Here is a 27,793-nt window from a genome sequence, read left to right on the forward strand (position 1 = left end):
ATCCTCTGCTGCACCTTGGTTCCCTCTACCAGACAGACGTTACAGTACTGTGTTTTTTAATGACTTTGAAATCACAAAACATTCCCACCAGCTCTCTTAAACTTGCTAACATTAGCCAGTGAGAAAGTAGAGTGTTAAGGGCCTAGGAGGGTAAGCACTTTGAGATGTCTTTCTGTTATGAAAAGCAGCCATAGAAGTTTAATAAATCATCATTAGGGAGATTTCAGGGTAGCGCATGACAACAAAGTGCTTATTTTTGCAGTTTATTTTTCTTTCATCAGGTGAAGGAACCCATTTACATTATGTTTCTACAGTGATACCTTAATTATTACATTGTAAAGATACATTTTTACTTCAGCTATTTGTAACATGCAATAAAGTCTCTTAGACGCAGTGAATACAGGGATAAGGTATTTGGTACCTAATTTCAAGTGTGGCCATCCTGCCCTTGGCCAACAGCTCCTTGACATTGTCAGCTAAATTTAACCGTGTTAATCAGTTTTAGAGAAGTCAAAAAAACGGTGTATTGTATGTAATGCTGTGATGGTTATATAGCCTGTAATACAAAGTTGCAAAATAAAAGCCTGGAAACATATGACTCTGTTATTAAACACCTTCAAAAAGAGTGGTTTAGTGCCATTTTGCCACTACCTTACCGGTATCTCTATTTCCTCATTCCCATTCTTTCATCAATGTCATTGTTATGCCCAAGCACTGTTCAAACTTTTTTTTATTGTGAACTGCTCTGACAGACCAGCTTGACCAGCATCTTACCAGCATGGACCAGTTTGAAATGTATGCTGGTCTATGCTGGGGGGAGGAGGTTTCAGCAGGGAACGATCAGCTCCTAGAGAGATATTATTACCCATGGCTGCAAATATTGAGGCTGCTTATTCTAATGCTTACTCTATACTGCACTACATCAAGATTTGGCACATCATTGCTCATGTTAGGCTACACATCATGAAATATATTAAGGCAAAAATTGGACAGTAGACAAATAGCAAAATAAAACTAAATTGAATTATATATAGGCATATACTGTAGTTAGACCATTTATATTTTAATGCAGTCATCTTCATTTTTATTTGAAGCATCTTTTTTTGTAAGGCAATTTTGTATTTGTAGTAAACTTAATTTTGATGTTATTGTGGTCAAAGAGATGGATAAACAGTGAATCTATGTCTAATGGAGATCTGTGTATAAAGTGACACTGGAGGGCAAAAAAAGCATCTAACGACACACTTACAGTGAGGGAAAAAAGTATTTGATCCCCTGCTGATTTTGTACGTTTGCCCACTGACAAAGAAATTATCAGTCTATAATTTCAATGGTAGGTTTATTTGAACTGTCACGGTTGTTGTAGGAATGAGCAGACCAAAGTGCAGCGTGTGTGTCATTCCACATTTTATTTACACTGTGAAACTATGCAATACATAAATAAACTGAATGACAAAAAACAACAAACCGTGACGCAGAGGTGAAACATACAATACTCAAAATTAATCTCCCACAAACCCAGGTGGGACAAACACCAACTTAAATATGACCTCCAATTAGAGACAACGATGACCAGCTGCCTATAATTGGAGATCATCCCAAACAAAGCCCAACATAGAAATACAAAACTAGAACAACCCAACATAGAGAATCTAACCTAGAAAAAAAACCTGTCACGCCCTGACCTACGCTACCATAGAAAATAACAGCTTTCTATGGTCAGGACGTGACATGAACAGTGAGAGACAGAATAACAAAAAAATCCAGAAAAACGCATGTCAAAAAATGTTATAAATTGATTTGCATTTTAATGAGGGACATAAGTATTTGACCCTCTCTCAATCAGAAAGATTTCTGGCTCCCAGGTGTCTTTTATACAGGTAACGAGCTGAGATTAGGAGCACACTCTTAAAGGGAGTGCTCCTAATCTGAGTTTGTTACCTGTCCACAGAAGCAATCAATCAGATTTCAAACTCTCCACCATGACCAAGACCGAAGAGCTCTCCAAGGATGTTAGGGACAAGATTGTAGACCTACACAAGGCTGGAATGGGCTACAAGACCATTGCCAAGTAGCTTGGTGAGAAGGTGACAACAGTTTGTGTGATTATTCGCAAATGGAAGAAACACAAAAGAACTGTCAATATCCCTCGGCCTGGGGCTCCATGCAAGATCTCACCTCATGGAGTTGCAATGATCATGAGAACGGTGAGGAATCAGCCCAGAACTACACGGGAGGATCTTGTCAATGATCTCAAGGCAGCTGGGACCATAGTCACCAAGAAAACAATTGGTAACACACTACGCCGTGAAGGACTGAAATCCTGCAGCGCCCGCAAGGTCCCCCTGCTCAAGAAAGCACATATACATGTCCGTCTGAAGTTTGCCAATGAACATCTGAATGATTCAGAGGACAACTGGGTGAAAGCGTTGTGGTCAGATGAGACCAAAATGGAGCTCTTTGGCATCAACTCAACTCGCCGTGTTTGGAGGAGGAGGAATGCTGCCTATGACCCCAAGAACACCATCCCCACGGTCAAACATGGAGGTAGAAACATTATGCTTTGGGGGTGTTTTTCTGCTAAGGGGACAGGACAACTTCACCGCATCAAAGGGACGATGGACGGGGTCATGTACCATCAAATCTTGGGTGAGAACCTCCTTCCCTCAGCCAGGGCATTGACAATGGGTCGTGGATGGGTATTCCAGCATGACAATGACCCAAAACACACGGCCAAGGCAACAAAGGAGTGGCTCAAGAAGAAGCACATTAAGGTCCTGGAGTGGCCTAGCCAGTCTCCAGACCTTAATCCCATAGAAAATCTGTGGAGGGAGCTGAAGGTTCGAGTTGCCAAATGTCAGCCTCGAAACCTTAATGACTTGGAGAAGATCTGCAAAGAGGAGTGGAACAAAATCCCTCCTGAGATGTGTGCAAACCTGGTGGCCAACTACAAGAAACGTCTGACCTCTGTGATTGCCAACAAGGGTTTTGCCACCAAGTACTAAGTCATGTTTTGCAGAGGGGTCAAATACTTATTTCCCTCATTAAAATGCAAATCAATTTATAACATTTTTGACATGCGTTTTTCTGGATTTTTTGGGTTGTTATTCTGTCTCTCACTGTTCAAATAAACCTACCATTAAAATTATAGACTGATAATTTCTTTGTCAGTGGGCAAACGTACAAAATCAGCAGGGGATCAAATACTTTTTTCCCTCACTGTAGCTATTCTACGAGTGGTCTGAGGCAGGCATTAGATTGCAAGAGTTTAAGTGCAACGTTAATAACAATGTTTTGGGGAAACAGCTTGTAGATTTAACGATATTCCTACTGAGGTTCTACTGGTGAACTTAGCCTTAAAATGCTTTTGGGATGGGGAACCAGGCCCAGGACTATAGGTGTAATCTGTGTCCAGGTAACCAGTCTTACAACTCTTGGTCAGATCTTTTTCCTCATGAAGGAAATGGACACCAAAGAATGCCACTAATTATATCTATAATTCCACTGTGCGTTCATGTGTGTGCATTCATGTGGGGGAAAAAGGTATTATATATTGTCCAAATATGACTTGCAACATTGTTTAGTGGAGCACTGTCCATAAAACAGAAGTAACAGGTACTGGTGGAGATGGTGAGTTCTTTAGGGCCTTTAACTCAGTGCCTTATTCCTCTCTCTGTCAGAGTCTAGGTGATGTGGGTAAGGCGGAGTCAGGCGCAGGACACAGAGATGAGTACTAATAGTAACTTTACTCAAAATCAATCTTCCAACAAGGAGAACGAAAATCCAGAATCACATAAACGAGACAACTGACAATAAACACGCACAAAACCATGATGGTTCCAGAGGGTAAATAGGGAAATAATTCAAATGTAATGGGAACCAGGTGTGAACAATACAGACAATGTAGATCGGTGGAGGCTAGAAAGCCGGTGACGTCGACCGCCGAACGCCGTCCGAACAAGGAGAGGCACCAACTTCGGCGGAAGTCGTGAGACACTCTTAACAGGATGGGTGCTGGAACCAACAAGTTATGAACTGACTTCCTCTAGTGGTTAAAATTATGGGGGTATGGAGAACAGAAAACAGAAAACAGAAAATAACTTCTCACAGGACCACCAGACCTCAAAATTATAATCTTGTTGGATAATGTCTTGAGAAACCTTCCGGAGAAACCTAGAATGACTGGAGTTGGCTACATAGAACCAAGCTAATGTTAGCATTCTAATGCAAAAAGTCAGATCCTTTTCTCCGACCATTAGGATCTGTCCTCCAGGCTTTCTTCATTGTAGAGGAGAAACTGCAGCCAAAGCTCCTTGTGGGCCTTCTATGGGGATTAACATCACATAATTCAGATATAAAGACTGCCTCTCCCACAGTTTGTCTGTTACAATCTATGGTGGATTTTCCATGGATAGTTACTATAGTTACTACATGGATAGTAACTATGAGCTTGGTAACAGAAAGGTTAACTGAAGTGAAAACATATTTGGTCTAGAAAATGTGTTCCCCTTCAAGTTTCTGTGTTTGCCTGTTCGTGTAGAGAAGTGGTCTTCCTGGTCTGTACTATCAGGGCCTATAGAAAGTCTACACCCCCTTCAACTATTTTTCACATTTTGTTGCATTACAAAGTGGGATTGAAATAGATTTAATTGTATTTTTTTTGTCATTGATCTACACAAAATACTCCATAATGTCAGTGAAAAGAAAATTCTACAAATGAAATAACTAAAATATAGTCGTTGCATAAGTATTCACCCCCTTTGTTTAGGCAAGCCTAAATTATACTGAACAAAAATATAAAACAATTTCAAAGATTTTACTGACTTTTGGATTTGTATTTATTAGGGATCCCCATTAGCTGTTGCCAAGGCAGCAGCTACTCTTCCTGTGGTCCAAACACATTAAGGCACTTATATTACATATAAAATAAAATATCAAACAGTACATCATATAACATTATTACACCACTACATATCTACAATACAAAATCTATAATACAGTCATACAACAATATTACAATGTACGTTTGTGTAGAGTGCGTGTGCTAGCACTTGTGTGCGTATACGTGTGTCTGTATCTTTGTGTGTGTCTCTTCACAGTCCCCTCTATTCCATAAGGTGTATTTTTACCTGTTTTTTTAAATCTGATTCTACCGCTTGCATCAGCTACCTAATGTGAAATAGAGTTCCATGTAGTCATGGCTCTATGTTGTACTGTGCGCTTCCCATAGTCTGTTCTGGACTTGGGGATTGTGAAGAGACCTCTGGTGACATGTCTTGTGGGGTATGCATGGGTGTCCGAGCTGTGTGCTAGTAGATTAAACAGATAGCTTAGAACATTCAGCTTGTCAACACTTCTTACAAAAACAAGTAGTGATGAAGTCAATCTCTCTTCTAATTTGAGCCATGAGAGATTGACATGCATGTCATTAATGTTAGCTCCCAGTGTACTTTTAAGGGCCAGCCGTGCTGCCCTGTTCTGAGCCAATTGTAATTTTCCTAAGTCCCTCTTTGTGGCACCTGACCACACGACTGGACAGTAGTCCAGGTGTGACAAAACTAGGGCCTGTATAACCTGCCTTGTTGATAATGTTGTAAAGAAGGCAGAGCAGCGCTTTATTATGGACAGACTTCTCCCCATCTTAGCTACTGTTTTATCAATATGTTTTGACCATGACAGTTTACAATCCAGGGTTACTCCAAGCAGCTTAGTCACCTCAACTTGCTCAATTTCCACATTATTCATTGCAAGATTTAATTGAGGTTTAGAGTTTAGTGAATGATTTGTCCCAAATACAATGATTTTAATTTTTGAAATATTTAAGACTAACATTCCTTGCCACCCAATCTGAAACTAACTGCAGCTCTTTGTTAAGTGTTGCAGCCATTTCAGTCGCTGTAGTAGCTGACGTGTATAGTGTTGCGTCATCTGCATACATAGACACACTGGCTTTACTCAAAAATGTCAAAAGCCGCACTGATGTCTAACAAAACAGCCCCCACATCTTTTTATCATCAATTTCTCTCAGCCAATGATCAGTAATATGTGCAAGTGCAGTACGTGTTGAATGTCCTTTCCTATAAGCGTGCTGAAAGTCTGTTGTCAATTTGTTTACCGTAAAATAGCATTGTATCTGGTCAAACACCATTGCTTGCAAAAGTTTACTAAGGGTTGGTAATAGGCTGATCGGTCAGCTATTTGAGCCAGTAAAGGGGGCTTTACTATACTTTGGTAGCGGAATGTATTTTGCTTCCCTCCTGGCCTGAGGGCACACACTTTCTAGTAGGCTTAAATTGAAGATATGGCAAATAGGAGTGGCAATTAATTTTCCATCTTGGTTGTCATACCCTGGTGTCTGGTCATTGTTGATAGACAACAATAATTTTTTCACCTCTTCCACACTAACTTTACAGAATTCAAAAGTACAATGCTTGTCTTTCATAATTTGTTCAGATATACTTGGATGTGTAGTGTCAGCGTTTGTTGCTAGCATGTCATGCCTAAATTTGCTAATCTTGCGAATGAAACAAACTGTAACGCCCTGGCCATAGAGAGGGGTTTTTTGTTCGTTATTTTGGTTAGGCCAGGGTGTTACATTGGGTGGGCGTTCTATGTTATTTTTTCTAGGTTGGTTTGTTTCGTTGATTTTGGCCGTGTGGCTTCCAATCAGGCACAGCTGTAGTTTGTTGTTGCTGATTGGGAGTCACATATAAGTATCCTGTTTTTCCTTTGGGTTTTTGTGGGTGATTGTTTCTGTTTAGAGTTTTTTCTGACAGGACTGTTTGGCTGTCGTTTTTGTTTATTTTTGTAAAGTGTTCTCTTTTCATTAAATACCAAAGATGAATACACATCCTCCGCTGCACCTTGGTCTCATTACGACGACAGCCCTTACACAAACATTAAAGTATTTGGCAATATCAGTGGTTTTTGTGATGAATGAGCCATCTGATTCAATTAATGATGGAGCTGAGTTTGCATTTTTAACCAACATTTCATTTAAGGTCCTCCAAAGCGTTTTACTATCATTCTTTATATAATTTATCACATGATTTGCCCACATGCGCCGAATACAACAGACCTTACAGTGAAATGCTTACATACAAGCCCTTAACCAACAATGCTTTAAGAAGTTAAGAAGAAAAATGTGTTAAGTATAAAAATAGCTAAGTAAAAAAAATATAAAAAATAAGAGTAACAAATAATTAAACAGCAGCAGTAAAATAACAATACCGAGGCTATATACAGGGGGTACCAGTTGGTCGAGGTAATATGTACATGTAGGTAGAGTTAAAGTGACCATGCATAGATAATAAACAGAGAGTAGCAGCAGTGTAAAAGAGGGGTCTGAGTTGCCATTTGCTTAGCTGTTCAGGAGTCTTATGGCTTGGGGGTAGAAGCTGTAAAGAAGCCTTTTGGACCTAGACTTGGCGCTATGGTACCACTTGCCGTGCAGTAGCAGAGAGAAGAGTCTATGAATAGGGTGGCGGGGGTCTTTGACAATTTTTAGGGCCTTCCTCTGACACCACCTGGTATAGAGGTCCTGGATGGCGGGAAGCTTGGCCCCAGTGATGTACTGGGCCGTACGCACTAGACTCTGTAGTGCCTTGCGGGCGGAGGACGAGCAGTTGCATAACCAGACAGTGACGCAACCAGTCAGAATGTTCTCGATGGAAATACCAATGGGGGCGGTGTTGCATAGTTTCATAGTATAGTTTCTTCTTCTTTTTATTTAGTTTAGTCACATGATTTGTCCATTTGCAGTACATTTGCCAATCGGTTGTGCTGCCAGACTTATTTGCCATACCTTTCGCCTCATCCCTCTCAACCATACAATTGTTCAATTCCTCATCAATCCAAGGGGATTTAACAGTCGTGTTCTTAATGGGTGTGTGCTTATTAGTAACCGGAATAAGCCATTTCATAAATGTGTCAAGTGCAGCATCTGGTTGCTCCATATTACACACCTCAGACCATCAAATATTCTTTACATCATCAACATAAGAATCACTGCAAAACTTATTGTATGACCTCTTATACACTATATTAGGCCCAGGCTTTGGAACTTTGGTTTTCCTAGACAGGGCTACAATATTGTGATCACTACATCCGATGGCTCTGAATACTGCTTTCAAGCACATTTCTGCCGCATTAGTGAAGATATGATATATACATGTTGATGATTTCATTTCTGTCCTGTTTGTAACTACCCTGGTTGGCTGACTGATAACCTGAACCAGATTACAGGAACTGGTTACAGTTTGTAGCTTTTTCTTGAGTGGGCAGCTTGATGGAAGCCAGTCAATATTTAAATCACCCAGAAAATATACCTCTCTGTTGATATCACATACATTATCAAATATTTCTCACATTTTATCCAGATACTGACTGTTAGCACTTGGTGGTCAATAGCAGCTTCCCACATGAATGGGCTTTAGGTGAGGCAGATGAACCTGTAGCCATATTACTTCAACAGTATTTAACATGAGCTTTACAGGAATGTGGTTCTGAATATAGACTGCAACACCGCCCCCATTGGTATTTCTGTCTTTTCGGTGTTATAACCATCTATTGCTACCACTGTATCGTCAAAGGTATTATCTTAGTGAGTTTCAGAGATAGTCAGAATATGAATGTCATCTGTTACAAGCAAGTTATTGACTTCATGAATCTTGTTTCTTAGGCTACATATGTAATTTTCTGGGTTGCTTGATTGTTTTTAATGCTTTACTGGGAAGCTTATCAGAAGTAGACTTGCTCATGTTATTTATATTGCACTGATTGTGCAGGGTGAGCTACACTCAGTGGACTTCCTACTAGGGCACACCGCCTCAGTGCTAACAGTATAACTCTGGTTCATAGGCACATGATTACTGCATACAATAGCTGTAGGATCTACAGAAGTATTCAGGGCAGTTAGGGGGACATACATTAAGTTACTTACACTGTGTCTGCCAATGCCCCTGGGATAATGTATATTTGATGCAGCATTATGACAACTCAGGGACACAATGGTAGGGATTAACTGAACTGTTCTTGTGTCATTGATACTGTAAGTCATTGTCTCAACGCAGCCTTGAAATGCGTGGACAGAGTCCAGGAGCCAAGATGACTTGGATGGACTCCGTAATTCCTGTGGAGTATTTTCTTTTCCCAGGTGTCGAATTTATCTATAAAAGTGATTCCATCAGAGCTACAGTAATCTTTTGGCCAGGTGTGTAATGCCAGTAGCCTGCTGAATCTTTCACACCCGTGGCCCAACAGCTACAAAGTTCAATGGCTGATGGGAGAAAACTGAGGACGGATCTATTGAAGTCATTGATAAGTCATTGTCTCAACGCAGCCTTGAAATGCGTTTTAATTATGCTGTAGATCATGTATTAAACAACCCAGACACATCAAAGATGCACTTGTCCTTCTGATGGGAGAAAACTGAGGATTGGTCCACAATAAAGACCTCATTATTGTGAATCCATCCTCAGTTTTCTCCCATCAGCCATTGAACTTTGTAGCTGTTTTAAAATCACCAAAGGCCTCATGGTGACATCCCTCAGCAGTTTCATTCCTGTCCTGCAGCTCCAATCAGGACAACTGCATCTTTGATGTGTCTGGATTGTTTAATACATTTCAAGGCTGCATTGAGACAGTGACTTATGAATGACCCAAGACCAGCTCAGTTAATCCCTACCATTGTGATGCTGAGTTGTCATAAATCTGCATCAAATATACATATGTGATCCAAATGGCAGAGTGAAATTTGTATTTATTTTTTAACCTTTATTTAACTAGGCAAGTCAGTTAAGAACAAATTCTTATTTTCAATGACGGCCTAGGAACGGTGAGTTAACTGCCTTGTTCAGGTGCAGAACAACAGATTTTTACCTTGTCAGCTTGGGGATTCGATCTTGCAACATTTCGGTTACTAGTCCAACACTCTAACCACTAGGCTACCTGCTGCACCAGAAAGAAGAATATACAGAATACATTCATATATGTATGCAACAAGGCACTAAAGTAATTCTGGAGAAGAAAAAAAACATAGCAAAGGAATACATTTTTGGGCCTAAATGCAAAGCATTATGTTTGGGGCAAATCAAACACAACATCACTGAGTAACTGCCTCCTTATTTTCAAGCATGGTGGTGGCTGCATCATGGTATGGGTATGCTTGACATTAGCAAAGACTGGGGAGCTTTTCAGGATGAAAAGAAACAGGATGGAGCTAAGCACAGGCAAAATCCTAGAAGAAAACGTGCTTCAGTCTACTTTACACCAGAGACTGGGAGAGGAATTCACCTTTCAGCAGGACAATAACCTACAACAAAGCCAAATCTACACTGGAGTTTCTTACCAAGAAGACAGTGAATGTTCCTGTGGCCAAGTTAGTTTTGTCTTAAATCTGCTTTAAAATTATAGGCAAGGCTTCAAAATTGCCATGTAGCCATGAACCAACACCTTGACAGAGCTTGAATAATTTTGAAAAGAAAATGCAAATTCTGCACAATACAGCAGTCCAAATCTCTTAGGAGACTTAACCAAGAACAATCACAGCTGTAATAGCTGCCAAAGGTGTTTTTAACATGTATTTACACAGGGGGGTGAATGCTTATCCAATAAAGGTATATTAGTGTTAAAAAAATGTATTCATCTTTAAAAAAAGAAAAATATTGAATTTTTACTCGACAGAGTATTTTCTGTAGATCGTTGACAAAAAAAAAAGTACAACTAAATGATTTTTAATCCCATTTTGTAAACCAACAAAATGTGAAAAAAGTTCAAGTGGGTGTAGACTTTCTTTAAGCCCTGTACATGTAAATAATACAGCAATGCGAATGTATGAAAAAAGATCTTTATTCAAAATGGCACATTAAGATAATACATAATATAGAGGACAGAAAACACTGACAACATGAGAACGACAACTATAATTGTTATTATGCGAATAACTCCCGTTTAAAAGATGAGAGAAATTTCAAAGGAAACCAAAATACATGTACATTTAAAGATCCGCACCACATCTAAACAAGAGCTATATTTTGATAAATATATTGTTATGGTCCAACCTAAAACAACTAAATATTTTCTCTGATACTTTTACAGAAAAAAATACAGAAAAACAGATGATTGAGGGAGCGGTTCAAACACTTCTAGCAATATACAGCAGTAACCATGACAAAAAGTCCAAAGAAAACATGAATGACTTATGAAAAAGGAATAACGATGGCAGGAACCAGCTGGAATTATGGTTAAAAATGTAAAAGTCCACAAAAGGGTTCAATAGAGTAGCACTGAGTTACTTTGCTCCACTAGGAACTTAAAATGTTAATGTCAAGCCAGTCAACCATAATAAATGCAAAATATAAAACAGGAATGATGAGGTTAGATAATATAACCAAACTTTTTTCAAAGCTACAATACAAAAACTCAGTGATCAATGGAAAGAGGTTTAGCATGAACATTCTATTCACTATGTGGTAACATTTTCAGAGTTCTGTAGTAGAATTGACAACTATTTATATTTTGATGTAAAAACACTGGTATCGGGTGGCAGCTCTAGCTACAATTGATTTTTTCAGAGACAACAGCAGAGAGATGTGCCTGGTCTTCCGATGACAGTTGAAAAAAAAAAAATCCCTTGCTGTCCTCATACACTATTTTTGTGTAGCTATTTATTTAATTAAGAGTGAGTTATTAACTTAAATACTCAAAACAACAAATTAGCAACGTTGCTGACTCTGAGTTCGCTGATGTTCTATTCTCCCTCGTGTCCGACTGTTGCCTAGTGTTGAACACAGTAATTCAATGCAGTCCGGCTAAAAGTAACCAGGGGGTTACATATTATTTTATTCAAAATGCATTCAAAATAATTGACATTAATTTAATTTAAGCAGTTGTTCATCCATCAGAAAAAAATTACAATGTCAGTTCATTGAAATATACAATCATATTTACACAGATCTGTGCTACCAATGATACTGCAGCAAAATGCCTGCCTGAATGCCCACTTATTTCTCTCAATGGGGTTCAGTCTTTCATCATCTATGAAGTAACAAATTGTAGGAAATGTCTATCCATTATTATTCTGAAGCCCATCTAGGGACCCTGGAAATGAGTGCAAGCCAACCCTTAATGGCGCAATGCATCAGACTCTTGATAACTCAATGTTTTAGTGTTCTGTCCCCAGCAAATAAATCTATCATTTTCCATAACAATTTGCCATCACCCTAAGGAGAGGCCTTAACGGTACATCCAATCACCTCATACGTATGTCCCATTACTTTGCTCAACTTCATTTTCATTATGTGACATGTTGGACCAATGTCTGGAATCGTCTCCATTCCTACCCTCCCTCTCAGAACCAGAGGCTTGGGATGGTTGAGAACCACAACAGGTTGGTTTGGGCCTGGTTGCTTCACCAGCTGGTCTTCTTTCAGTGGAGTTGGGCAGATAATAACCCTGTCACCTGTGGTATCTAATAGGTGGGCGAAAGTCTTTGACCCAGATACCATGTCTCGTCGTCTTCTTTTCTTCCTTCGTTGGTTCAACTCAGGTGAGCAACATTGAAGGCTACTTTCCTCTTCTACTCGCATCCTTTTCAATGAGAGCTTCAGGCAGGAAGAGAGTCTACCAGAAATGTCTCGCTTGTTTGCTGAACTTTTCCAGTGTCTGGGGACTGACCCTTTTTCAGTGTCAATTTGGCCAATCCAACTGTCCCGCGTGTTTACTGTTTTTTTGGCCACATTTGGAGGACTTTTTTTCATATTCAAAACTGTTTTCTTGTGAAGCTTTATTGTAACACTGTTATTTTCCCCCTTGGTGCTCAAGGGATTACTTGTTAGTGATTGGGTGTGTCTAGAACATTGAGCACTCTGCACCTGGTTACAGGATTTGGGAGTCGTTTGAGGTGCATGAACAGAGGACAAACACTCGGGGGCCATGTCAGTGTTTCCTGGCTTTATCTTGTGTTCATGCCCTTTGCACACTGCTGTTGTCTTAGCAGGTGTGAGGATCAAAGAATTCTTGACATTTCCTTGCTCTACCGTTGCAGAGGGCGAATTGTTACCCAAAGCTATGGTCCGAAGAGCCACCGCCAAGAGTTGAGGGCTACTTAGAGAAAATACAGCTGAAATGACTGGGAAACCTTTTGGTCCTGGCACATCATCTACTAATGGATTCTCAGATTGACTCAAACACCTCTGGTTGGACTCAGTCACATGACATGTCTCATCCTCTTTAGGTTGGTTTGTTGGAGAGGGAATGACCAGGGTGCTACTTCTAGGGTTGCACAATACAAGAGACGACATTGCAGCAGGTGCAACAGAGGGTGATTTGGTGCCATTGACGTTTCCCATCATGGACACACTTGAGACAGCTGTAAATGAAGTCAAGCGTTCAGATTTTTGCACAGAAACACAGTTCTCTTCCTTCACTTCCTCTTTCTTTATCTCAAATGGCTGATTTACATCTTTCACCATCACCAGCAATTCTTCAGAGTGATTTTTCAGTTGTATGCCATTTGTGGAGGGGGCAGTTGTTAAATCCTTTTGTTTCTGGTTATTTATTTGTCGGGTTGATATGTTGGCTGTGCAAGTTCTCTTCTTCACTGGCTTTTCTCTAGTTGGAGTGGCGTTGGACACAGATGATTTACACAAAGTCGCATTTTGTGAAGTTGTGGTCCGACAGGCTTTCGCTACAGACCCATTAGATTGTTGTGAGACAAGTCTCAACTTTAGTTCCTTGGTCCCATTGACTGTTTTCACCTCAACAAGTTCAACAAGGCAGCCAGGGGGGATGGTCCCCACTTCAGGGAAAGAGACAGTCAAAGGCCTGTTGTGTTGAATTGGTTCATTTAAAGGTGCCAACAGCTCCACCTCTACTTTGGGCAATATGTTTGCATCCAGTGTCCCATCCATAGGTCTTCCTTCATCCACTCTGGTCGTGATATTCTTAGTGCGCAAAGGTGCGACCCTTGTATTTAAGATCCCTGATAATGTGGGATCTCTGGGCAGAGCACTGGGGAGAGAGGCAGGTTTGGGACCTCTGGGCAAAGCATTGGATACTTTCTCAGGAGGCACATTGTGTATTCGCTTCATATGCATTTCAACATAGTCTTTCTTCACAGCTCTATAATCACAGAACTGACACTTGAAGGGGTGTACTCTGGTGTGCTGTTCTACATGGTGGTTTAATTCAGCCTCGCTGTATGACACATGGTTACAATAGAAGCAGTAAAATCTCATTACCGCATGCTCCATAATATGGCTGCTGTAATCGTCAAAATCTGTGGTCAAAAAGCGACATTTCTCACAAAACCAGACTTTTGAGTTTTTGAATTTGGAATTTACCACACACTCAAAGTCAAACTCATCTGGCCTTCTTGAATCCTGCACAAATGAAATGTGAGTGTTTTGATTTGCAGGATTCCCATTTGATAGGTTGTTCAGACCTGCTACTCCAGGTTGGGCTGTCTTCTTCCTTCCTGTGTGGAGAACAGAATAATAGAAATTAGTGTTGATTTATGCCCCAAAAATACATTATTAGTAACAACGACTGTACTCTAAATAGGTGTCCCAATATTAGACCTATGATTAATTATTTTATTAATTTATAAGACAAGATCTAAGGGCATTCCATAGCGACTGCATTGGAGATAACACATGGCCCAATGACTTTACCTGCTAGCAGCATGTGTTCGTGTCCAAATCGACAGCCATAATCAGTAGACGGTTCTGATTGGAGAATCTCAGCTTGAATTGCCGAGCAGTGAATAAGAAACTATTCAACCCCGTTTTTAGATGCTACCCCTCCCCAAATCTAAATCGAATATGGATGCCAATTATTTGTTTTTGCACACACCTGTCGGTGGTTCACCTGTCTGTTGTTAGCTAATGAGTCCCGCAAAACGGCCAGGTGCTCTATCTAAAAACTCGATTGAATAGTTTCTTGTTCACTGCTCTGTGTTGCAAACGGCAATTCTCCATTCAGAACCGTCTACCGATTATGGATGTAGCTTCGGGATAGCTAGGCATTGGACCATGAGTTATCTTGAAAGCAATCATTATGGAATGCCCTTAGATTAATGCAATAATTAAAATCAAAGGTTTAATATTGGACTAGTGCCTATTTTGATTTGGGATCATGCAACCACATGTCAACATTTAGATGACTGGACATATTAAATCACACAATCCATATAGATAAGCTTGTTTCACTTTGTAAACAAACACTATAGTCTCAAAACATGGTTCGTCTTTCTGTGCTACTTAGGCATCTCCTCGCCTCCTATTAGAGAAGAACCCTTGCCGCTGACCTTCTCCAAAGCGTTTTGAGGAAGCAAGTAGAAAAATCAATGAATCGAGAAATAACTATGAATTTAAGAACGGTTACATTTCTCCAGCCCCACCCTCTTTTTACTATGAAATTGGCGTTTTCTCGCGTTGTTGTTGTATGAACTGCTGATTGCCCCTTTATCGAATTGAACATGTTTAATAATAATTTCCACGAGATTAAAACCGTCAGAGGATACTACGTTAGCCTAGCTACATTAGCATGTGACAATTTTGGGTGAACAAACCTTTGTTGACATTTTGACTTTGTGCGGTCATGTTCTGCTACATTTGGGACACGCTGACTTCCATACGCCGACGAGTGGATTTCAAATGCTTGAAATAATCACAACATTTACAGCAAATACAATTCGAGCAGTTACGATGTTCCGTTTCTCCGTTATTTTTCTGCACATACTTTCAGGTCATGTTGCCAGGTCAAGCAAAAATTTCAGTCGCAATGACCACTCAAAACCCGCTCAAAAGACCTGAAAACGAACCCTTTTTTTGCATGACAGGAGTTGCCACATTTAAACAATAAAACCTTTTTCCATAACGTTATCGAGCCAATTAAGAACGCATATCGTAGTAACTTGTAACGACATGAGAAGCAAAATTCGGTTTTCCTCAAAATAATATTTGTGAGCTATGACATAATGTAATAAAGGAATTTTAATATGTTCAAGAGAAAATTCAATTTGCCCTTATTAAATTCGCCAAATAATTTTCAATCAATGGATGTTGACTTAACTCGTTTGACTGCTATTATTAAGCAATATGGCACAAGGGGGTATGGCAAATGGCTAAGGGCTGTGCTTACGCATGACACAACACGGAGTGCCTCAATACATTTGTTAGCAGTGGTATATTGGCCATATATCACAAACCCCCTGAGTGCCTTATTGCTATTATAAACTGGTTACGAGCGTAATTAGAACAGTAAAACACTTTTTTGTTGTTGTTGTCATACCCATGGTATATGGTCTGATATACAACGGCTTTCAGCCAATCAGCATTCAGGGCTCGAACTAGACAAACAGAACTAGACAATCATTTGTGCCAGGTGTGATATCCCTCCTAAATAGCTCGGGCTAATGTTCCTATCAACTTAGTAAGGCCAGCAGGCTAGTCTTTAAAAAAAAAAAATATTGGCATGTAACTGTTATGAAAGTTGTATTGTCAATTTTGTTTTGTATTTAAACGCCACTTTAAACGTGTACATGACACTGCAACAAAATTTCCCCATGGGGAAAATAAAGTCAGTAAGTAAGAACCACCCAGTTTATAATTGTAAATAAATCCCCTTTGTGCATGTGTTTAACTACAGAAAAATCCGACAGGAGAGTTTGAGTGATGAAAGCTGGACCGAGGATCTCAAAATCTCTGAGCAAGAATTACTTGGACGAAGATTAAAAAAAACTAATGTTAGGCTATTTTCTATCAATTGTGGTATTATGTACCCGATGTTAAGTACCTGATGTTAAGACTACAACCCGTTATAAATGGCCAATGTGCGAGATTGACTTGTCATTGCAATAGGCATAGGCTACAAACTAAAATCTGGGTTTATGATTGTAATTCAACTTTGCCATGTTTTGCTTAGTTAAAGACAGTTAGCCTATATCCCATGATAGGTCTACATCTCATCTCAGATAGTCTACAGTAGCCTAGACAAGATGTAGGCAAGATGTAAACTGAACGATTTAGCAGCTTGCTAAATTACCACAGACGAATTTATTCAGCATGAATAGCGAGGCGATTTCGAGGTAAGAAGTGCTTGTTTCCCAGTAGCCTGCTGGAATAGGCTACTGGGGTCATCATTTAAATCATTGAATTAAATAAATATATATATATATATATATATATATATATATATACACACTGAATATGCTCAACAACAGACAGTTTTTATTTTTTCGATTTTTGTATCAAATGTATCATTATCCACATTTAATGTCAGTTTCATTGAGGACTTTTCCCTATAAAGAGAACCATGTGAGGGTGAATTAAACATGTGGATAATCACTTAGCTTGATGCCGTTTTCTTTAAGTAAAGTCAACATTAGAATGCAGTTTAAACCACTTCCGAGCGAATTTATGTAATGCGCTCAAAGTCGTTTTCCAGTGCATTGTCTTCATTGTTTATTGATGTGCACCAGTTCTAGCTTAATTCGTGTTTTACGGGAAAAGGGTTGGAAATAGTTGTCTCTATATTGACAATGTAAATAGCCTACCTATAAGTAGTAAAAAGATGTCACAACGTGCGCGTGCTGCTCCCTCTACATGACTCAGCCAATAACTGTAGTGCTCTCTCAACACACACCACCCACCCACTCACTCACTCCTCCGCATAGCCTACCTCCCTCCCTCCCTGACAGTCAGCAGCAGGTCACAGTGAAATATATATGTTTTAATAGAAATGCCATGGCGGCCGTGGTGTAAATTAGAAATAGTCCAAAAGCCCGCAACCAATACATTTTCACCCGCAACATCGCTTTCAAAGTAGCCTAACTGCAGGAAAATTACAAACATGGCAACACTGTTTCAGGTTGAAGAAAGCTCTGAAGGCCTACGGAGGAAATGCGTGCGGGTCGAAAGAGATTTTGATTGGCTCCGCTGGTCACGCGTGACCAACTCGAGTTAACCCCTAGCGTGATTGACATATACGTCCTATATTTTCGTCGTTTATCCAGCTGAAATATCACTGGAGCTATCATCCAAAAACGGCATTCCATAGCTAATTTAGGAATATTTAATGAAGCATTACGCATATGTTTGGCTACAAATTGCCCATAGCACTGTCTATAGCCTATGAGGGTTCGAGCTTTTATTTTGAAAGGTCCTTTCTAACGGCTCAGGAAGTAGCTTTATTTTGTAAGCAGAATGTTGTATATACTTTGTTTCCATCCATTAAATGTGTTAAAGACGCGTTACAACCGAGTACACAGCAAAATATGTTAATATGAATTAAACTACAGACCGTGAAACATGCAGTGGGTCAAAATATGCAGACAGTCGCTTTCAAGTACTGTGAACACGACTTTGACAGTGGCACTGTCTAGGTGAGTCTCTTTTTCTCTAAGTCAACTTGAACTGTTTTTCTATGAATCATTGAATAGTTGACTAAAAAATTGTCAGCCATCCCCGTGCATGATCAAAAAGAAAATGAAATTGTGTCCCCTATGTGGTGGCTTTAGCTATTCATATAAGATATCCCTTAGGATGATGACACTGCTGATATTATATAGGTATGATCCTTCCATTAAAAAGGGTAGACTGTAGGCCTATATTTTGACTTTCATTTGCCATTCATTCTATCTGTCAGTGCTCCTCATATCACATATTGTGAGATTAGCCTATCATTGTAGGCTAATAGACTGCACATCACCATGACTATGTTAAAATTGTTTCTGGGATTTACAGACCATTGTTGCAATTCACAATGACTAAGCACTAGCTTTCACTTCGGGGATTGACCCTCCCATTCGCCCAAACAACTGCGTCCGGTGGTGTGCTGGCTTCCTGGTTATGGCAATAATAATACCGTTTGCCCGGATACAAGTTCTTCTTTTCTCACTCCGGCGATTGCTTTCACCCTCCCACAGACACAAACTTATCCGTCGGAGTATGGCCTCAGATGCGACAACCCGGTTCGATTTTCTAGTGATTGGAGGTGGATCTGGGGGTCTTGCCGGTGCACGCAGGGCAGCGGAGCTCGGGGCCACTGCCGCGGTGGTCGAGAGTCACAAACTCGGAGGTACCTGTGTGAGTAAAAAGTTATCCTGGTTATAGCCACTGTACTTATATGAATACTTCCAAAAGCAACTCTGAAATGACATCGCATAGGCCTAATTTCCACGGTTCAGTCTCTGATATTCTGTAAAGTTGTCACGTGTAGTTAACAACGGATTCATTGCGAAGCCTCGAGACCATACTCTTTTTGTGGGATGTTTTTGTGCACAATGTTGTGGTTTGTTAGAGTTAAAAGCAGTGGGCACCGATCCAGCGCACGAGCATTCTACTGGTACATAATAATTTTGTTTAACAGTACTAGAGTTATGGCCACAGGTGTTCATCACCCCCTTCTCAACATTTCAGTCTATGGAAGATAAGCGATTATAGTTACCATGACTGACATCCACAAAGCCTGGTCTACCTTATATAGCTGTAATGAATTGTACAATCTTTTGAGCTAAAGTGTATAATGCAGGGATGGGCAACTTTGATGACAGTGGGGGCCACAAGGAAAACATTTTAGCAGCTCCTCTTTGACAGCAAAGAGAAACCTTTCATTTAAGTTAATTTCCTGTAATTCTACACATTTTACCATGGGGCCTAGAGAATATTTCGCAATTTTAAACAAATTTCATACTATTCTACTCATTTTGCCATGGGGCAGAGAAAAAAATTGCAGTTTTACAGCTAATTTCCTGCAATTCTACAGATTTTGCCATGTGTATGAATATGATAACTAATGATCAATAGGCCCCAACCCGGTCGGTAATTTGACCATGCTTACTACAAGTTTAGATAGCTTGACTAATTTACCAATCTAAAAAATGTTAGCTGACATGGGCTAATTAAGTAACTGCTGATGCACAACCAAATGTCAAAATGTAAGATTGTGTATTCTAACTCTCAACAGTCCGTTCCCCCAAAAACTTGTATATAATTTTTTTTTAAAGAAAAATCCTACAAAAGCTGCCAGTTGCCCATCCCTGGTATAAAGTATTGCTCTCCCACACAACATACCAGAACTTCTCCAATCTGAGTTGGTGAAATGTAATTTCAGAGCTGTGGCCAGTATTCTTGCAAAATGCAAGACGATTCTTCGGCTCCCCATTGCTTTGTGTCTCAACATCAATCACACACACACATGTTTCTTGGGTAGGAGCATGGATGGTTCCTTTTCATACATTGCTATTATATTTCAATTACTAGATATTTAATGATGCAATGTAGTTAACTAATTCCTTGAAGGACTTGACACTTCCTGTGTTTGCTTGTTTTTTAGTCATGCTCATGTTTGTCACCTTTTTTGTCCTTTTCTTCTTTAGGTCAATGTCGGCTGTGTACCTAAGAAGGTATTGTTTTATAGTCAGCCTCCTGGTAAGGGGTGGGGGGTGGGGGGCATGTGTAAGTAGCCTAGGCACTGTTAGTAGAGTACGTTTTGTGCTGTGTGGGTGGAATATTAAATACACATTTATTAAACACACACACGATTTGTAGGGTACAGTAATAGAAAGGGCCAGAAGAATGTGATCCCGCAATTAAGTGTTTGTTTTTGGTCTCAGGTTATGTGGAATGCTGCAGTTCATGCAGAATATCTCCACGATCACTCTGACTATGGTTTTGACAGCGGACACGTTCACTTCAGCTGGGAGTAAGTATCTGACTTGAGGTCGCCACAGTTGACGGACTTGTTCTGACATCAGCTTCTCCTCTCACACCTTAAATTACTGCATCCTGTCAATTTAGTTAGAGCCCTCACACACCATTTATGTTTATTTTCGCATTGACGTGTTAATGTGATATTCTTGCACAAGGCAAGCTTTTTCTTTGGTTCCTCATTCTTTCATGTGGGGGTGTTTGTGTGAAAGGGTACCACACATTTCTATTGATGTGAAATGGCAGATTCATGATGAGACATTGCAGATTTTTCATGAACTGACCTTTAAGATAACAGTCAGAGGCTTTGTTAAGATGTTGTTATTTGAACTATCTGCAAGTCATGCTCCTTTTGTTCCCCATCCAGTTCTCAGTTTACATAGCAGTCTGTTGCCCAACTTTAGCCTTCCTTTGCGTTAATGTATTTGGCAACTAACTCCACACAGATTGTGTTACCCAGGTGACTGTGAGTGATAGGGTAGACTAAGGAAGTGGCCACAACCAGTTAAAACTGATATCATTTAATTCGTCATGCGCAACATAACATGCTGCTTTTCAATTATTATTATGCCATCAAGCTTTTCTGTGAGCGCACCAACTTTACATTTTGACATTATGTGCAACATTGGAACATATTTAGAAATGTGTGTTTATAAAATTAATTAATTATATATTTTTATTTAACTAGTCAAGTCCGTTAAGAACAAATTCTTATTTACAATGACGGCCAAACCCTAACCCGGACGACGCTGGGCCAATTGTCCCTTTGGGACTCCCAATCACGGCCGGTTGTGATACAGCCTGGAATCGAACCAGGTTCTGTAGTGACACCTCTAGCACTGAGATGCAGTACCTTAGACCGCCGAGCCACTCGGGAGCACATCAGTAATCATTGGTGATAATAATGTCATCCATTAATATCAGTTTTGACTGGGGTAATTGATAATAATTAAGAGGAAAATGTCTCCAGTTCTGTAATCAGTCTTTTTTTCTTTTGTGTGCAGAACTATTAAGACCAAAAGAGATGCATATGTTAGTCGGCTTAATCACATCTATCGCAACAATCTTGACAAGGTAAGCTTAAACCAGTTCACTGACTGGAGTGTATATTTTGCTTTCCCTCATCATCCATAAAACAGGTTTTGACATGCATAGACATACACCATAATAGCCAATATTTATGACAGTTGTGTTTTCCTTCACATGTTTGCACATGGAATGGAATGGTAACTGGTCGTCTCCCACAGGCTAAAATTGAAACGATTCAGGGTCACGCCAGGTTCATTGACGGCCCTGACCCCACTGTTGAGGTGAATGGGAAGAAGTACACCGCGCCTCATATCCTCATTGCCACAGGAGGGTTCCCTTCTGTCTTGAGTGACAATGATGTGCCAGGTAAGAATACACAATTAAATTGTATTTGTCACGTACACAGTTTACAGCAGGTATAAAAGGTGCAGCGAAATGCCTTGTGTGCTCGCTCCCTCAACATTGCAGTATAACCTAGGGTGCATATTTAAATGAACAACAACCTAAAAGAGTTATTTGTGAGAAGGGACAACCCTTTTGCCATTCTTTATCTAGCATGTAATTTGTGTCTATTTAAGCTTCAGAAAGGGTTAATGATGTTAAGTTAATGAAGTCTTCGTTAAGTTTGAAAAGTTATGTTTAGTTTAAAGATGCACCATGCAGAAATCGCTCTGCCATTTCCTGGTTGCTAAAAAATGTGAATAGTTCGCCAAATTTCAGTTTGTGACAAAACAAGCAAGCGTAGTGTAGAGAATCCTTTTACCATCTAAAGCGCTGTGAAATATATTTTCCATAACCCTAAATATTGTATTTTCAGCTGTTTGAAGCTGGTGTACAAAACTGTAAAAGACGCAAAAATGAAACTTAAGAACGGGAAGCACTGAAAAGATCTACCACTTTGTAGACTTGCTTTCAATGAGAATTACAGATCTATTCACATTTCTATGTGAATTTGGTCGGGTCCCCCAAGAAGTTACATATTGTAGCTTTAAAGTATAACTGATCTTTCGATTAAGGTATTGCAGTCTACTATGTAAAATTGCTATACCTAAATGTTTGCTATATGCTCATTGTTGCTCTTCAAATTGTATACATTGATCATTCTTTTTATTTTATCAAATTATTTTCACAGAATTTTTATTTATCTTGAAGAAATCGGGCTTTTCAAATATAAAATGAAATAATAAGCTTGGTTAAAGCTAGAATCCTTATTTGCTGCATCCATTTTAGGACTTATAAATAATGATATATATACCCATTCATTCTTGAAGAATATAACTTATAAATGCCTCATGAGCTTAGTTTAACTGTCATACCTCACCAGAACCCCAAATATAAGCTTGTTTTACTACAATGTTTGTAAACAAAGTAAATGTCAACAAACACTGTATAGCCTCAAAACATAGTTAAAACGATAGTTGTGACACTAAAGACGGTCAGCCCTTGCAAACAGCTCTGTCTGTGATTTGAAAGTGCGTACATTTCTCCAGGCCCAACCCATAGCTTTTTAGTGAAACAGGTGGAGAGATCCTTTAACGATTCTAGCTTTAACTTTTCATATAATTACAGGGGCAAGTCTTGGCATCACCAGTGATGGCTTTTTTGAACTTGAAAGCCTTCCTAAGTAAGTTTAATGTTGTTAAAGACAATAATTTCCATCAGAGATATTGATATTTTGGCTTGGCTGTTTGACAGATTGTGTTGTGTGCAGTGTAAGTTTGTGTTTCATCCTTTTAAATGTTTCCTCCCAACAGGCGCAGCGTCATAGTGGGGGCCGGATATATTGCTGTGGAAATGGCTGGCATCCTTTCCACACTGGGGTCCAAAACATCCATCATATGTCGACAGACAGGGGTAAGAACCAATCCAGGCAGACATTGGCCCATATATCATCCCACAAACACGAGTGACAGTTTTTAGAGGTGTGGCATGTACAAGAGGGCATGTCTAATCCTTTTTACCTTTTCCCTACAGGTGTTGAGAAACTTCGACACCTTGATAAGCTCAAATTGCACCAAAGAATTGCAGAACTCTGGCATAGAGTTGTGGAAAAATACTCAGGTAAAAGCATTTCTTTAATGATGATAGTCTAACTACTATTTTTCTTGTTTTGAGTAACATTATGATTATAATGCATCCACCATTTTGACCATGAACATTTCTATTATAATGCATCCAACATTTTGTCAATGAACATGTATGTATAACATGCACATTGTCCTTCCACTGTTATCCCAAAGTGGTCATTATTGTTTCGGTGAGATCAACTAGGTTATAGGTAGACAACGCAGACCTTACATCCCAAATAACTACTCATTATGTGATCCTCAAGATCAAGTGATTCTGCACCTTGCCTTGCTCAAACTGATCCCCTGAAACATGCTGATAGTCTGCTATAACCTGTGTCTGTTGTCAGGTGAAGTTGGTGAGTAAGACAGGCAATGGCCTGTTGGAGGTCACACTGGTCACCAAAGACCCAGAGAAGAAGAACGAGGAGGAGAAAATCGGCACCATCCAGGAGGTGGACTGTCTGCTATGGGCCATCGGCCGAGAGCCCAACACCGCCGGCCTCAACCTCAGCCAGATGGTGAGGATCACTCCTCAGACTGTTTACAAAGGTCTCTAGAAAAAAATGTGGAGATGTTGCTAAAACCTTTTATAGTTTCAGTACGTGGCAAGGGATTCGGAAACGAGTTTGGAATGCTGTACACTGCGATTCCATTGCCTGCATTGCTCACTGTTTTCTCATAGATGTTGCAAAAAGAGAAATGTAATGTTTTTAAAGCAGCTAGAGCTACATCTATGAGTGTTGTGAATAATAGTCCCAATGATTTCAATATAAAGTACAAACCCTGTGTCAGTGTATGGGATGTGGCGGCTTACTGAAGGTTGGATGTCTTATTCGACAGGGTGTGGATATTGATGAGAGAGGCTTCATCGTTGTAGATGAGTTCCAGAACACCACTCGCCAAGGGATCTACGCTGTAGGAGACGTGTGCGGGAAGGCCCTCCTTACTCCTGGTAGGCTGTTAATACTCATCAGGGGCATGACAGAGAAAAAAGTGGCCATTTTGAACCATACTTGTGTCTAGTTACAGACATAACTTCAACTGTATACAGCTTGCAATTCACCTAAGAATCATGTTGAATGTGAATAGATTGTCTGTAATGGATAAGGAAGAAGATAACTAAATATAATCGCACAGTGTACCGTTGATAGTTCAGACACATTTTTGCATTGCAAATCTCAATTGGGACATTTTTTTCTGTTGGGTGTGGGCAGTCGCCATTGCAGCGGGCAGAAAGCTGGCACACAGACTGTTTGACGGCAAAGAGGATGCCAAGGTCGACTTCTCCAACATTCCCACGGTAGTTTTCAGCCACCCACCCATCGGCACGGTGGGCCTCACGGAAGGTGAGTGCGCTCTTAGCAAAGAAGTCCTCAGGTGGATGGTTCCCCTTATTATAAATGTTCTCAGCTGAAGTGGGATGAGTTGGCGTGTTTCTCTGTCAGTCTGTTGGATAAATAACCAGCCAGGGCCCGGTTTCCCAATAGCAATGGAACTTAGGCTTACAAGTGTTTTAACAATGCATCTTTCCTACAACGGACGAAGTTGTAACATGCGTTTCCCAAAAACCATGCAGAGAGAATATTCGCTAAGTGCATCGTTGAGGCATAGTGTGGATACTGATAGGATTGAAAGAAAGGAAGCGCTGCTCTCGGCTTTCTCCATTGGAATCTTACCTTAACATTAGAATTATTCCACAATATTGATGACGGATCAGCTCCTAGAAAGATATTATCGCCTATGGCTGCAAATATTACTCTAATGCTTACCCTATAATAATGCACTAAATCAAGACATCATTGTGCACATGTTACACATCATAAACTATATTGAGGCAAAAATTAAATAAATAACGAGCATATTCAAGTGCAACTTTAACGATAGTTTTGGGGAAACAGCTTGGAGAGTTAACGATGCTCCTACAAAGGTTCTTACAATGAACTTAGCCTTAAGATGCTTTTGGAAAACCGGGCCCTTGTCAAAAGTAGCAAACTTTTTAGGGAATAGGGTGTCAATTGGAACGCAGCCTTGTGTTTGTGTTTTTCATTAGTAGAGAAGCTGATGATCTTACATTTGGTCTCCTTGTGTTACAGAGGAGGCGATTAAAAACAGGGGGAAGGAGAACGTGAAGTCTTACAAGACCTCCTTCACCCCCATGTATCACGCCATCACCACCAGGAAGACTCAGTGCATCATGAAGCTGGTGTGTGTGGGCAAGGAGGAGAAGGTGAGAGGCCCCTTAAACCTGGTCCTGGAGACCCCGGCAGGTAGCCTAGTGGTTAGAGCGTTGGGCCAGTAACCGAAGGGTTGCTGGATCGAATCCCCGAGCTGACAAGGTAAAATCTGTTGTTCCTGAGCAAGGCAGCTAACTTGCTGTTCCCCGGGCGCCGAAGACGTGGATGTTGATTAAGGCAGCCCCCCGCACCTCTCTGATTCAGAGGGGTTGGGTTGAATGCGGAAGACACATTTCAGTTGAATGCATTCAGTTGTACAACTGACTAGGTATACCCCTTTCCCTATATAGAAGTAATTACGCTCAAATTGAAAATCATTTATATCAGCCTAATCAAGGTGTAGATTACATTTAACAATCCAATGTTCAAACTTGTAAACAAGGCTGCATGGTATTTCTCTCAATGCGACTCTGTGCAGACAATTGCAATGTCCGCTTTAGGTAAAAAGCCGGGAACCATTGTGGATTTGACAGCTCTTACCTATGCGGATTTCGCCTAAAGCGGATCTGATTTGAATCGGGCCCCTGATCAACTAATGAAGCCCTTGATTTGATGAAGTAGGTGTGTTCATAGATGGGTTTGAATAAATCTTTGTTCATTAGGCACCAAACGGAAGAGACTGAAACAGGGAGGGACTTTTTTGTAAAATTATAAATCTTTTGTCCATTTTTGTATTTATTTAACCTTTATTTCACTAGGCAAGTCAGTTAAGAACAAATTCTTAATTACAATGACGGTCTACACCGTCCAAACCAAGACGATGCTGGGCCAGTTGTGCGCCGCCCTATGGGACTCGATCCAATAGGAAACTATCATTTTATTTTTCCGTTGCGATACATTTTGAATTCTACATTGCATGCCCTAATGAACACAACCCAGGATTGAAGAACACTACCCTAGACCCCTCTATATTATGCTTAATGAGCAAACCATTCATGCCAGCATGTTTAGCCTGCCTCAATCTAACAAAAATGACCTATCTCCTTCCCCCCAAGGTGGTTGGCCTTCATATGCAGGGCATTGGCTGTGACGAGATGTTGCAAGGCTTCGCAGTAGCCATCAAGATGGGCGCAACTAAAGCAGACTTTGACAAGACTATTGCCATTCACCCCACCTCGTCCGAGGAGTTTGTTACGATGCGTTAACAACGCAAACATCTCGACGATCCTTAATTTCCTATACAGCACCAGCGAGAATCACTATACCAGGAAACAAGTGGCTCAACCGTCTTCTTTTGCAAGGGCTTGACAACGCAATGTTCAATAACAGCTCTCTACTTCCATTTTCTTTCATTTAAGTGACCTCTTTTGTGCACCTCGTATGAATATTTTTGAAAATGCCTAGATGGACCAAGACAATGAAGTTACTGCTTTCTTCATCTGTACTGTGGGTGTTTAAGCATTGCTTATCAATTTATTAAACATGCAAGATTTTTCTCATGACTGTGAAATGGAAGTGGGGGGATCTTCTACAGGCATTGTTGTCAAGTCATTGCGTTGGGAGTAAGGATAACTCTCCTAGTGTATGTGAAACCCTGATTGTCAGTCATTGTTTTAGAACGCTGCAAACACTGCCCCCAATTACCACCACTACTACTAGGTCGCAATTTCACTACTACTGTATTGTAATACACATTGAATAAACCTGCAGTTTTTTCTTAAGTATTGTATCATGTTTTATTTTCCACTTTTCCACCTTTTTAATGCCAATTGTTAGCACTAGTTTTTGATTGCAATTTATTTTGGAATTT

General features: G+C 40.1%; 2 protein-coding genes across 5 annotated transcripts; one reads left to right on the forward strand and one right to left on the reverse strand.

Moving 5' to 3' along the window:
• Positions 1 to 10,832: 10,832 nt before the first annotated feature.
• On the reverse strand, positions 10,833 to 17,836 carry LOC106604480 (uncharacterized). Of its 3 annotated transcripts, none has more exons than XM_045717978.1 (2): positions 17,683 to 17,836; positions 10,833 to 14,476 (listed from the first exon to the last, which is right to left on the reverse strand). In XM_045717978.1, exon 2 carries the CDS (start codon positions 14,250 to 14,252, stop codon positions 12,222 to 12,224), a length of 2,031 nt encoding a protein of 676 aa, XP_045573934.1. In that variant the 5' UTR covers positions 14,253 to 14,476; positions 17,683 to 17,836; the 3' UTR covers positions 10,833 to 12,221. The 3 variants fall into 3 exon arrangements, with proteins under 3 accessions (XP_045573934.1, XP_014054606.2, XP_014054604.2); XM_014199131.2 differs by lacking the exon at positions 17,683 to 17,836 and adding an exon at positions 17,558 to 17,658; XM_014199129.2 differs by lacking the exon at positions 17,683 to 17,836 and adding an exon at positions 15,572 to 15,816.
• Positions 17,837 to 18,080: 244 nt separating this feature from the next.
• Positions 18,081 to 27,704, forward strand: gsr (glutathione reductase). 2 transcript variants are annotated; one of them, XM_014199133.2, is made up of 14 exons: positions 18,081 to 18,385; positions 18,929 to 19,088; positions 20,381 to 20,407; positions 20,618 to 20,706; positions 21,716 to 21,785; positions 21,959 to 22,106; positions 23,310 to 23,364; positions 23,495 to 23,594; positions 23,715 to 23,801; positions 24,157 to 24,327; positions 24,650 to 24,761; positions 25,024 to 25,155; positions 25,903 to 26,036; positions 27,039 to 27,704. In XM_014199133.2, exons 1-14 carry the CDS (start codon positions 18,312 to 18,314, stop codon positions 27,186 to 27,188), a joined length of 1,509 nt encoding a protein of 502 aa, XP_014054608.1. In that variant the 5' UTR covers positions 18,081 to 18,311; the 3' UTR covers positions 27,189 to 27,704. The 2 variants fall into 2 exon arrangements, with proteins under 2 accessions (XP_014054608.1, XP_014054607.1); XM_014199132.2 differs by lacking the exon at positions 18,081 to 18,385 and having other exon boundaries at positions 18,819 to 19,088.
• Positions 27,705 to 27,793: the final 89 nt, after the last annotated feature.

This window comes from Salmo salar, chromosome ssa05 (assembly GCF_905237065.1).
Source record: "Salmo salar chromosome ssa05, Ssal_v3.1, whole genome shotgun sequence".
NCBI classification, from domain to species: domain Eukaryota; kingdom Metazoa; phylum Chordata; class Actinopteri; order Salmoniformes; family Salmonidae; genus Salmo; species Salmo salar.

What these genes read in the sequence shown, in the direction of transcription:
- LOC106604480 (XM_014199129.2), bottom strand. Translation starts at nt 15,602, where the DNA reads ATGACCGCACAAAGTCAAAATGTCAACAAAG. An exon ending in AAGTCAAAATGTCAACAAAG is followed by an intron (nt 14,477 to 15,571) that starts GTTTGTTCACCC and finishes TTCTCCACACAG; the next exon opens with GAAGGAAGAAGACAGCCCAA.
- gsr (XM_014199132.2), top strand. Translation starts at nt 18,852, where the DNA reads ATGGCAATAATAATACCGTTTGCCCGGATACAAGTTCTTCTTTTCTCA. An exon ending in TCATATGTCGACAGACAGGG is followed by an intron (nt 23,595 to 23,714) that starts GTAAGAACCAAT and finishes TTTTCCCTACAG; the next exon opens with GTGTTGAGAAACTTCGACAC. An exon ending in GCCTCAACCTCAGCCAGATG is followed by an intron (nt 24,328 to 24,649) that starts GTGAGGATCACT and finishes CTTATTCGACAG; the next exon opens with GGTGTGGATATTGATGAGAG.